The sequence below is a fragment of the Rana temporaria genome, chromosome 1 (assembly GCF_905171775.1).
Source record: "Rana temporaria chromosome 1, aRanTem1.1, whole genome shotgun sequence".
In the NCBI taxonomy this organism is placed as follows: Eukaryota; Metazoa; Chordata; class Amphibia; order Anura; family Ranidae; genus Rana; species Rana temporaria.
The window spans coordinates 377044629-377057141 of NC_053489.1; the positions used below are offsets into that span (position 1 = coordinate 377044629).

The window sequence follows — 12513 nt, forward strand, 5'->3', positions numbered from 1 at the left end:
ACCTGCTGGCGGTGTCTTAAATCCCGGGGAACCATGCTCCACATCTGGTGGGAATGCCCTCCTGTGCAGAGATTCTGGCAGCGGATTTTCGAACTGTACTGCACACTGATGTCGACCTCTATCCACCCTTCTCCTGAGATGGCCCTCTTATCTATACTTCCTGGCACGTTCAAATCCATCAAAAATGACGTACTACGTCACTTCCTGGCGGCGGCCAGAGTGGTGATCCCCGTCATTGGAGATCGGCAACCATGCCTTCCATGGAGACTGGGCTGTGGAGGTGGACCGCATAAGGGACCTTGAGCGTTTGTTGGCGGAGGAAGGTGGTAAAAGTGAGCAGTTTTCTCTCACCTGGACTTCATGGTCCATGTTCCGATACTCTTCTGAGTTTCTATCTTGGGCCGAGCGTGGCATGGAGGATGTGACCCTGACGCCATGATGGAGTGACCCTTGTCTCTTGATTCTTGTCCCCTGTCTCTTTGCCCCCTCTTTGTATCTGTCCCTGCTTCCTGTCCTTTTCTTGATCTCTAACTACTGCCTTAAGACTTCATAGAGCTAACGTATCGTGACCCCGACCACCTATGGCTATTTACCCATTGTGAGACCCCACGGGTCTTATTTTACTTCCAGATTCGTGTATATTCTCTCCCAATCTACCACGTGTGATGCAACACTGAACCCCTCACCTTTGTGAGGCTGGTAGATACAGCTACTGCTTATGCCATTTTCCGGGAGATTGCTCAATCGTACGGCCATATAGTGGTCCACACACACATGCTCCTAATTTTTTTTTTTTTCTCTCTTTTCTTGTTCTTTTCCCTTTTTCCACGTCATGTAGACATGTTTTCACTATACCAAATACAATGTTTACGATTATTGTACTTGCTTTTACTGAATGTAATGTTTGAGACGCTATTTGTCTTTATGTTTCTTCTTTTATCTGAATAAAATAAGATTGAATTAAAAAATCTCGCGCCAAAAAAATATATATAGAATAGCTGCTCCCCAAACAGTTCAAATTAGAATAAATTCAAATAAGAATGGACATATAGAAAAAAGTAAATAGGGGGCGCTGACATTGAAAAACCAAAAAGAAGTGGCAGTAAAGTGCCTGTGCAAACAATACAAAAGGTCTTTTGAAAAACCTATGAAAAATAAATTGGTAATGGGTCAGGGTATAAATACCTATGTGCCAAAAAGCAAGTAAATAAAGTGCATGTGCAATTCATGAACAAACAAAACCTATGCATAAGCCTTAAATATAAATCACACAAAACAGCTTAAACATATGTGAGCTAAACGATAAATAAAAACGAGATAAATTGACATATATGAGTACTGAGTGTCCCCAAACAAAGAAGGGGGAAAGGTGCCTCAGAAAAAATATATATGATAATATAAAAATAAAATATACACAAAAAATCCAAACAATGTGAGTGTTTGTGGAAAAATTATTGCAAAAAGGTGAACCAGTTGGTGATCACAAAGAAAAGTCCAAGATCAAAAAAATATATATTATGCGTCCATAAATTTCTTATTCTTTACTACTTGTGTGGTAAGTTGAAGAGAAGTAGGAATTGCACCTTCACCAATCCTATCACCCAAATGTGCATAAAGGATGGCCCCTTACCGCATGAAGTTGACCTTTTTAACTAAAAAAAGATCAAATAGGCTTTGCTGTCACCCAGGACAGATTGTGGATGATCTGGGATTCCTAAGGGTCAGCTTAGTGGAACATCATAAAAATAAAAATAAAACAGAGAGATGCCGCCATAGCATATTATCATTTATTAAAATAATTTAAAACAAAGCAGGTGACGAGTGGAGGCTTACTTTGAAAGTGCCCACATCCCGGCACTGAGGCTTTGGACTGAGATCAGAGAAGTAACGATCCTGAGGACCTGTTCCGTGGAGAGGGATGTCCGCGCTGGGGAGTTTCTGCGGCGTGCGTTCCACCTTGCAAACGCCAAGAACCAGCTGGACAGGAAGTTGTGCGTGGTCTGCGTGTCGCCTCGACGTACGTTTCAGTAATCCGTCATCAGGAAGCGCCTCCTGATGACGGATTACTGAAACGTACGTCGAGGCGACACGCAGACCACGCACAACTTCCTGTCCAGCTGGTTCTTGGCGTTTGCAAGGTGGAACGCACGCCGCAGAAACTCCCCAGCGCGGACATCCCTCTCCACGGAACAGGTCCTCAGGATCGTTACTTCTCTGATCTCAGTCCAAAGCCTCAGTGCCGGGATGTGGGCACTTTCAAAGTAAGCCTCCACTCGTCACCTGCTTTGTTTTAAATTATTTTAATAAATGATAATATGCTATGGCGGCATCTCTGTTTTATTTTTATGATGTTCCACTAAGCTGACCCTTAGGAATCCCAGATCATCCACAATCTGTCCTGGGTGACAGCAAAGCCTATTTGATCTTTTTTTAGTTAAAAAGGTCAACTTCATGCGGTAAGGGGCCATCCTTTATGCACATTTGGGTGATAGGATTGGTGAAGGTGCAATTCCTACTTCTCTTCAACTTACCACACAAGTAGTAAAGAATAAGAAATTTATGGACGCATAATATATATTTTTTTGATCTTGGACTTTTCTTTGTGATCACCAACTGGTTCACCTTTTTGCAATAATTTTTCCACAAACACTCACATTGTTTGGATTTTTTGTGTATATTTTATTTTTATATTATCATATATATTTTTTCTGAGGCACCTTTCCCCCTTCTTTGTTTGGGGACACTCAGTACTCATATATGTCAATTTATCTCGTTTTTATTTATCGTTTAGCTCACATATGTTTAAGCTGTTTTGTGTGATTTATATTTAAGGCTTATGCATAGGTTTTGTTTGTTCATGAATTGCACATGCACTTTATTTACTTGCTTTTTGGCACATAGGTATTTATACCCTGACCCATTACCAATTTATTTTTCATAGGTTTTTCAAAAGACCTTTTGTATTGTTTGCACAGGCACTTTACTGCCACTTCTTTTTGGTTTTTCAATGTCAGCGCCCCCTATTTACTTTTTTCTATGTGATCTGGTAATGCTTTTGCTGTTCATTTAATAAAAGACAACCTGTATGGTTTTTGGAGTGCGGCCATCCATCCTTCATTCAACCTTTATGCTTGCCTAGTGCACCGCCAGCACCCTTGGAATCCTGTACCAGTGCATGACCATATAGTAGACCCACCTGGAGCGGTGACTTACTTTCTTAAATTTTAAAAGCCGCAGCAAACCTGCTGACCTTACATGGTTGCTAATGTGACAGAACACCTCATATTTTCTCTTTTAATTTAACATTTAAACAGTCCGTCGGATTTACAAATACTGTATTTAAGCTCAGTTTTGTGTTGAAATAACTGCATCCCGCAATACTTATACTTGCAGCCAAGTGAAAGTCGCAGCCCCATGTAGGAAAGTGGTGTCACAAGTTCCCTTCTGTGACCAGAACTGTCCCAATCATCAGATCCCTTAGCAGTGTCATTGATCGGCGCAGTGTTGTGTCTAGTGAAAATCCCACCCCCCCACCCACGTACTCAGTCCATACAGATTCCCCCCGATCGCCTCCTCTCTCTTCTCTGGCAGCAGAAGGACATCCGGTGGAGCAGCGGCTCCTAGTGTGGATCCCTTAAGGTGCAGCATAGAGCACATGGCTGGGCTGTTAGGAGTCAATCAACATGAGCTCAAGTGCCAGCAAACTTCCGTGGAGCAGCCTGAATCCACCGCGCCGGGTGGACCAAGATGGCCGCCGCTTCGGGCGCTAGGCCTTTCCTATGGACCGGGAGGCCCGCGGATCGCTGTGTGTCCCGACCCGAAGGTGCTGATCCATACAGATCAATGATGATCCGTTGCACCCCTACCCAACTCTCTTAAACAGTGTCCATGAGCGTCTTAGCCATCTGGGACTCTTGATTGGCTGAGACACCGCAGCGGTGCGCCATTGGCTCCCGCTGCTGTCAAAGTCAGTCAGCCAATCAGGGGAGAGGGGGCGGGGCCAGGTCGGGGCTCCATGCCTGAATTCCTGATGTCAGTTGACAATGCAATCATTTGATATTGGAACAATACACATGGGACGTTTTTATTTCACCACATTTATTTCATTGATGTGCGATTGTATACTAGTAGCGCAGCACTGTGTTAGTATTATTTAAAGCAGATCTCCAACGAAAAAAATTGAACTTCCGCTTTTCAGAACAAGACAGGTATTTGCACCCACTTCCGGGAATACTCTCGTGCGGCAGCCCCGCCCCTTCCCGCGCTGTCTTCTGGGAAACACACTGTTCCCAGGAGAGAGCAGGGACCGGTGACGGCGCAGCCGCAACGCTTCACTTCCCAAATGCCTCACCAAGGAGGTCGGCGGGTGCAGCTAAGGGATGAGCGATTGCTCGACCTCAGCTGCCAAAATCGCGGGCGCGCTGGACAGGCAAGTGTCCCCATTTTAAAAAAGTCAGCAGCTGCAGTATTTGTAGCTACTGGCTTAAAAAATAAAAAATTTGGCATAACCTCCGCTTTAATGTGAAGTGAACACTTTCAGCAATAGCAGAAACTAGGTTAAAACATTTAATACATTTTACAAAATAGACAACCTACATCTCTCGCTCTTTAATACATTATAAAATTTTCACATCATACACTAGAGCAGTGGTCTCAAAGTACCGGCCCACGGGCCATTTGCGGCCCGCGGACCAGTTATAAATGGCCCTCAGGCAGAGTGGAAGTGAGGGGAGCAAAAAAAAAAAAATATATATATATATATATTTTTTTTATTTTTTTTGAGCTGGTGCCATCTGGTGGTGAGCCGTTGGTATTACAAGTTATTACCACCAGATGTGAGCTGGCGCCATCTGGTGGTGGCCGTTGGTATTACAAGTTAAGCATTACAAGTTAAACAGCGATTCTAATGTCATTTTACACTATTTTCACTGCCATATTCTTCCCTCTAATTAGAACCCCCAAACATTATATATATTTTTTATCCTAACACCCTAGAGAATAAAATAGCGATCATTGCAATACTTTCTGTTACGCCTTATTTGCGCAGCGGTCTTACAAGCGCACTTTTTTGGGAAAAAAATTACACTTTAATTAAAAAATAAGACAACAGTAAAGTTATCCCCATTTTTTTTTAATATTATGAAAGATAATGTTACGCCGAGTAAATTCATACCCAACATGTCACGCTTCAAAATTGTGTCCGCTTGTGGAATGCCGACAAACTTTTTTACCCTTTAAAATCTTCATAGGCGACGTTTAACTTAAAACATGCAACATGTAGATTTTTTTACAGAGGAGCTAGAATTATTGCTCTCACTCTACCAATCGCGGCGATACCTCACATGTGTGGTTTGAACACCGTTTACATATGCGGGCGCTGCTCACGTATGTGTTCGCTTCTGCGCGCAAGCTCGTCGGGACGGGGGTGCGTTTTCTGGCTCCTAACTTTTTTAGCTGGCTCCTAGATTCCAAGCAAATTTGTCAAACCCTGACTTACACCAGTGCTGGTGGTAATAATGCGCTCGCTGACACCAGTGCTGGGGGTTAATAATGTGTTCGCTGACACCACTACTGTTGTTTTTGAAGTTTGAAAGTTTGCATGCGGCCCCCCATGGCATATGAAAACTTGTCTTGTGGCCCTCAGGTAATTTGAGTTTGAGACCCCTGCACTAGAGGGTTGCGCTGATAGAAAATAGGATTTCTATAAAAAATTTGTTAAAATCCTTCCAATTTACATACTTGTAGACATCCAGAGGGAAAGGGGTTTGTAATGCAAGCCTGCTGTATATATTTGTGCGTCATCTCAAATAAATCACTTCTTGAACAGCAACCAAACGAGTATTGTGTTGTCCCAGCGGTTGGAATATCTGATACCCTGTATCTATATTCAGACTAGGAAGAAGCGGTATAATGATGAAAGCACTCAAGCGGAGTGTGGGACATTTTGTTACATCTGTATATACGGTGTGAATTTAAAAAAGTCCCGTGCACCAATTACTGGTACAGTTCAGGTGCGAATTCCAGGCTCATAGAGTTCTATGGCAATGCTTCTGAATCATACACGTGTTCAGGATTCCAGCACAAATTGTTCTACTACAGGAGGCGACACCCTTTAGCTACCATTTATTGGCCAGCAAAAAATAAAAAAATGAAAAAAAAACACACTTTTTTTTTTAAACTTGCAGTGAAAAGACTTACAATTCGACGTGTGTGAACCAAGCCTAAAAAGAGAAGTTCAAGACGCTACATAATTACCTAGGTCAGTGATGGCGAACCTTGGCACCCCAGATGTTTTGGAACTACATTTCCCATGATGCTCATGCACGCTGCAGTGTAGTGGAGCATCATGGGAAATGTAGTTCCAAAACATCTGGGGTGCCAAGGTTTGCCATCACTGACCTAGGTGGATGTAGCATCAATCCGATGCCACATCAGTCACCCGCCGGGTCCAAGACCAAGAACTGAGCAAACACTGTTTATTGCTCAGTTCTTGGGCTTTAATTGCAGGGATCTTGCGACTGTCAGTCACCAGCTCCCTGCTCTGCGTCCCCCAGCACTCAGCAGAGTGGCTGGCTCAGCATCTCAGCAGCAAGCCGAAAGGCTAAGCCAGCTGCCAGTCCAGGCATCTGGGTGGATCCAGACTATAGGGTCAAGATTTTTTTTACAGCCTGGGCTGGCAAACTGCAAAATTGCTACTGGCTCCCTTTTAGGGTCTCCAAAGCCATTATAGGGATTTACTATAGTTTTGTTCTGACAGACAGACAATATAATTTTGATTCAACTTACTGGCTCTTCTACTTCTCCAGTAGTATGCTGTGCTTCAGCCTGTAAGTCAATAGGTGGTGCATCTTCCACGATTCTCTGCACAGACATCTGAATGAACTCGTCAAAAGAATCAAGCTGCTGTCGCACCAAGCCTTTCTCGTCAAAGTAAGAACTGAAAAAGAAAATTTACAGGTTTGTAAATGGTATTGGTTTATCAAAGCAAGGTTTAAAAAGTCTTACAAAAAAAAAAATGGAGGCCCATTTCAAAGGGGTTTGGGCTTGTGTGAATGGGCAAATGCAGCTTGTATTTAACAATAGTACTCCTACAAAAGGATTCTGAATTTATTGGCAATCTCCTTCAACCCTTCCACTATCAGAGCCATTTTTACCAGAATACTGCACTTGTTGGGAAAATAAAAAACACACATTAGGCCTGAAGATGTCAAACCCCCTAAATACCCTTTTCTGAAATCAGACACTTGTTGCATATTACCATAAAAGGTCTAGGAAACATTTCAGTGCAAAAATATTTTAAAGGGGTGTGTGCGGACATGCACGTGAGCAGCAGACTCACTGCTCCTCCAGCACCACCAGTTTCTTTTACAGATCCCAATGGCACAGTGGATCTGTGCCCGGACTGCAGTACACCCGCTGCAACCTCTGACCCTGCTGCCCATGGTGCAATGGTCAAAATCGGGCAGAACATAGGTCCCGGCGCTTCCTCCTCCACAGCCACAGATGGAAAAACTGAAGAAGTCTCCTGCAGCTGCCCCTCTGCCTGGGATGGGTAAGAGAAACCTCCAGCAATCCTCATCCACTATTAAAAGGAGGATTTCAAAAGTCTCCTGCTCCCACCCAAGACTATTCCTCATGTCTGTGTACACCGCCTCAGAGTATGCAGCAGGGGAGGGGAGACTACATGGAAGACAATCATACTGTAGCCAACCCTTTCAGACAGTGTCCCTTTATTGCAGGGCCATCTTAAGAGCATCATGGGCCCCTGGGCAAAGTAATGCTCTGGGGCCCCTACAATGGAGACAGTGCAGGTAAACAGACATCAAGTCGGTAGGAGGCAGAAAAGTGGAGCGTTTCTGACCCCTCTACACCCCAGATATCCCCCCAGCACTCTGACCCCTATATACACACACACACACACACACACACACAAAGACCGCCAACTCAAAAACCCCTATAACAGAGGTAAAGGCCACTAAAGGGGGCCACTTTCTGAGATAGTGTCAAGAGAAAATCTGACGTTTCCAAAAGGAAGGTTCCTGAAGAACCGAGAGCACCAGAGTCAAAACTCATGGAGGAAGAGATGGGCCAAGAGGGGAAAGACCCCCTGCACACAAAAAGGGACCCACCAGGGAACGGGCCGCAAAAAGGCCACTGAAAGAACACAGCCAAGGCTGAAATCTGCCCCAAACGGTGCTTTAAGCAATTTTTAGATCCACTCCAAGCTGTAAAAACAGCAGGACTCTGAACATCGAGTACGTCCATGGACGTCACTCCATCCCTTCGCACCAAGAGATGTAGACCTGTCAGGTGCAACGGTAGATCCTCCGGAAGAAGACTACCGTGCCCTCAGCATTGTTGAGATGACCGAGTTAGACAGACCCCGGTCACATAAAGTCTGGCTTCCAATAGCCATGTTGAGCAAGTCAGTGACTGTACAACAGGGAGGACGTATGGGACCTCGAGACAGAGGGACCTCCTGCCCTGGCAACCGCCAGGGTACCTCCGCTACCAGGCACCCGATAAAATCGGTGTACCAAGGACGCCAAGGTCAATCTGTAGCGATTAGAATCATCAGGATCTCCTCATCCTCCACTCTGGAGCAGCCGAGGAAGCAACTACAATGGAGGAACGACAAAAAGTCGCCGATACAGAGCCCACACGATTGAAAAAGGTCCTGGACTGCCGCACTCCGTAAAACTATGTATTTATTATACAAACAAAATCCAAAAAACAACCAAAGCATCATGTGATGCTACGAGTAAGCATCACATGATGTGAAACATGTCAGCCACCTTTTTCCTTTTGTTCACTTCATTTTGACTGCATCGCTTTGGTTGTTTTTTGGATTTTGGATTTTATTTGTATAATAAAGACATCGTTTTAAGGAGTGCGGCAGTCCAGGACCTTTTTCTATCCAATGCACCTGTGCATAGCCAGCACCCCTTTTGGAATAGTGGGACGGAAGCAAAGCCAAGGGATTAGCAGTTTTTAGAGCAGCATCATTTCTCAGGGCCCACAGGGCCACCAGCGCGACTTACGAGTCTGTACCAGATCACTAGACCTGGCCACCAACTTCGACACCTAGTTTTATATATCACCCCTGCGGTGGAGACGAGCGGCCAGGAGATCCATGGTCTGTGAGGCTCAACTCCTGCAAGGGAGCCGAAACACCCCAAGCACAAAGACCAGTCGCCCTGGTGCAGCATCTGGCGACTCCAGTAGTCCGCCTGCCCGTATACCTGATGGTAGACCGAAGCCATGGCCGTGATCGCCTAAAATAGTAGGACAATGAACGGTAGACAGCACCTGGTATTCCCAGGCGGTCTCCCACCCAGGCACGACCCTGGGTAGCTACCGAGACCAGAAGAGAGCGGGCACATTCAGGGAGGTGTGGCCGTAGGTCCACGCAAGTCCAGCGACTCAGGGCCGACTGGACCCCCCAGGTTCACAACCCGTGAGCTGGCATCCGTCATAAACACCGACCACTGGAAGGAAGAAACAACTTCCCGGACCGAAGAGTCAGGGATCTCCGTCACCAACTCAGAGAGACCGACTAGGTGGCGCACTGGAATCTGATGATTTCAGAGACAAGAGATTTTTACCACTCGGACAGTATTTCCCCTGGAAAACCTGAGTGTGGAACTGGGCATACATGACTGCCTTGAAGGAGGCTACCCACAGGCCCTGGACCAGCAGACGCCCGGAGAGAAGACCGATTGCGTGATGCCAATACCTTCACCGCAGACTGAAAAGTCTGCAATTACTCCAAGGGAAGAAGGACCTTCGCCACCGAGGAGTCCTGATCAACCCTAGATACTCCAACGCCGAGTCGGAACCTAGCATGCCCAGGATTTGAACCCTGGGTCGCACACATGTAGGGCAGGCTTGCTGCCACTGAGCTACACCTTCTGGCCTAAACGTTTAAACACCCACTCGAATCTGCAGAGGGTCTGAATGGGAATAACACATCCACTAGGTCTGAGACAGAAGCTGCTCTCAGAAGAAAGTCGTCCAAGCTCCTAGCCGAAAACCCATGGTGCTGACGCCAGATCAAAAGGGAGGGCCACAGGCTGACAGAGACCCTCTCTCTCTCTCTCATCACCCAAACCTCTTGTCCTGCAGGAAAGGTAAAATTACCCCGCAGCTTAGCAAGTCCCACACTGCCCACGGCAAACCGACAGGCCGGGAGAGGAAGACACGAGGAAAGAACTTTGTTCTGTGGATAGGAGGAAACCCTATCTAGTACTCCAAGGAGACTACCTCGCAGACCCACTGGTCGAAGAGCAGGGAGGTTTCACCGAATTGTGAACCTGCAAGCCACCCCTCCCACCCAGAGACAGGGAGTGAAGGCTACATACATTGGCAGGATTTGGGTGCCAGCGTGATCGGCTTACGCACCCAGGGACAGATTAGTCCCCCAGCTGGGCCTTTGACGGCCTGGGTGGATTGCCCCTAAATAATACACACAGTGTGTATATTATGTAGGTGTATGCACACATGCCTTGAGGAAACCGGAGTACCCGGAGGAAACCCACGCAGACACAGGGAGCGACAATGCAAGCACCAGGCAGATTGGCGTCAGTGTCCGTACCAATAAATCTCTTGCTGCCAAGTAATGGAGTTAACCACTACACCAGTGTGCATAAAACCATTCTGAAACAGGAGCCCTGGATAACAATGAAGCATCACAGACCTATATGAGGCCCTGGACCAGCTGGTTCCGCTAGCCTAATTGCAAAATACTTACTCCGTGAGTTGTATACAGCACTAGGGGGTCAGGACTACTCCAAGATGGCCACCGAGCGTTCAGAACGCGGCGACAGGAAAATGGCCAACCGCAATGTAAGGTGTGCCATAGCGCGGCTATGACAAAATGGCCGCCAATGGGCGGTTTCAATGTAATTGAAAAACCTCCCAAAAATGGCGCCAGTGCCGACTGAGACCCCAAAGTAGTGGCCACAATAGGCCGCAAGTCAGACCCCAGCATGGTAAACATGGAACGGGTCAGATCCATACAAGCGGGAGTTCCCGCAATAGGGAGAGTGGTCACCTATACATGACACTCGGAGGGACCACCACCGGAGAAGAACCCCACCTTTTGAAAAGGCTCTCCTCAAAGGGGCACTGAACCGCCCGGCGGTGAGGGACTACAAAAGCCCTCAGCGGCTTTTCTCATTCTGCAGTTTAGAAATTATCAAAGAAGGGCACAGAAGGAAAAAACCTACACAGAGCGGTCCGATTTGTGTGATCCAAAAAAGACCGAGCCCTCGGCGGAAACCCAGCTGCACTATCCAGCTTAAGAGAGTCCCTTGCAGCAGTAAGAAGCGCACCCATAAATGCCTTATCCTGCTTTTTTTTTTTTTTTTTTAATACCCAGGTACCTGGTCCATGGCTCCATAACAGAGCATTCCCCAGGGGATAACGGGGGGAAGGGTGCACTCTTACCGCCCGTCCACAGTCCATCCCCACACTGGCACAAACGTGTCCAGGACCAACAATAAAACCTCTGTGGGAATCCCAGGTGCTGACTCCAAATATTAATAATATTTACATAGTGTGTATGTATAATATGCACACCCGCCCTTACAAATAAACCAAAGCTCCTAGAGCCCTATTCAGGGCCTCTGACCCACTAGCTGCGCTGACCAGGGGTACCCAGGGGACTCACCTCAGGAGGGGACTGCCGTCCGCTCTCAGCAACACAGTGTGTGAGAGGAAAAAAGCAAGTTAGGCTTACCGGTAACTTGTTTTCCAGAAGTCTTTCAGGACAGCACCTCGAGAGATAGTGACTCCTCCCTCGCCAACAGGAAACACCTCCTTCACAAACTTTAAAGGGAGGCTCTCCTCCCAGCACACTTCAGTTGTTACCGAGAAACCTCGGCCCCGGCTGGAACATATAAACACATATGTGCCATGCTGTGACTAACCTATGTGTTTATATGTTCCAGCCGGAGCCGGAGGTTTCTCGGTAACAACTGAAGTGTGCTGGGAGGAGCCTCCCTTTAAAGTTTGTGAAGGAGGTGTTTTCTGTTGGAGAGGGAGGAGTCACCATCTCTCGAGGTGCTGTCCTGAAAGACTTCTGGAAAACAAGTTACCGGTAAGCCTAACTTGCTTTTTCCCCAGGGCATCTTTCAGGACAGCACCTCGAGAGGATACCAGAGACTTACCACCTTAGGGCGGGACAACAGCTTGTAGGACCTTTCTGCCAAATGCTTGGTCCCTGGCAGAAATAAGATCCAACCTATAATGCCATACAAACGTGTTAAAACTTGACCACGTTGCCGCCTTGCATATTTGTTCCGGGGTGGCACCAGCTCTCTCTGCCCATGAGGTTGCAAGCGCTCGTGTAGAATGAGCACAAATCCCTTCTGGCGGAACTACTTTTGCATGCAAATAGGCCTCCCTGATAGCTAATTTTAACCATCTGGCTATGGTACCCCTTGAGGCCGGGTGGCCTTTCCTTTTGCCCCCAAATAAAACAAATAATGAGTCTGTGCATTTGAAGGACTC

The 12513-nt window shown here is 46.6% G+C and overlaps 1 protein-coding gene across 1 annotated transcript in view; it reads right to left on the reverse strand.

The window, feature by feature from the left end:
* POLR2B (RNA polymerase II subunit B) overlaps positions 1–12513 on the reverse strand; it is a 601249-nt gene that overhangs the window by 557222 nt on the left and 31514 nt on the right. The window contains 1 exon segment of the mRNA XM_040322519.1: positions 6787–6937. Within this exon segment, the coding sequence (XP_040178453.1) occupies positions 6787–6937 (151 nt within the window).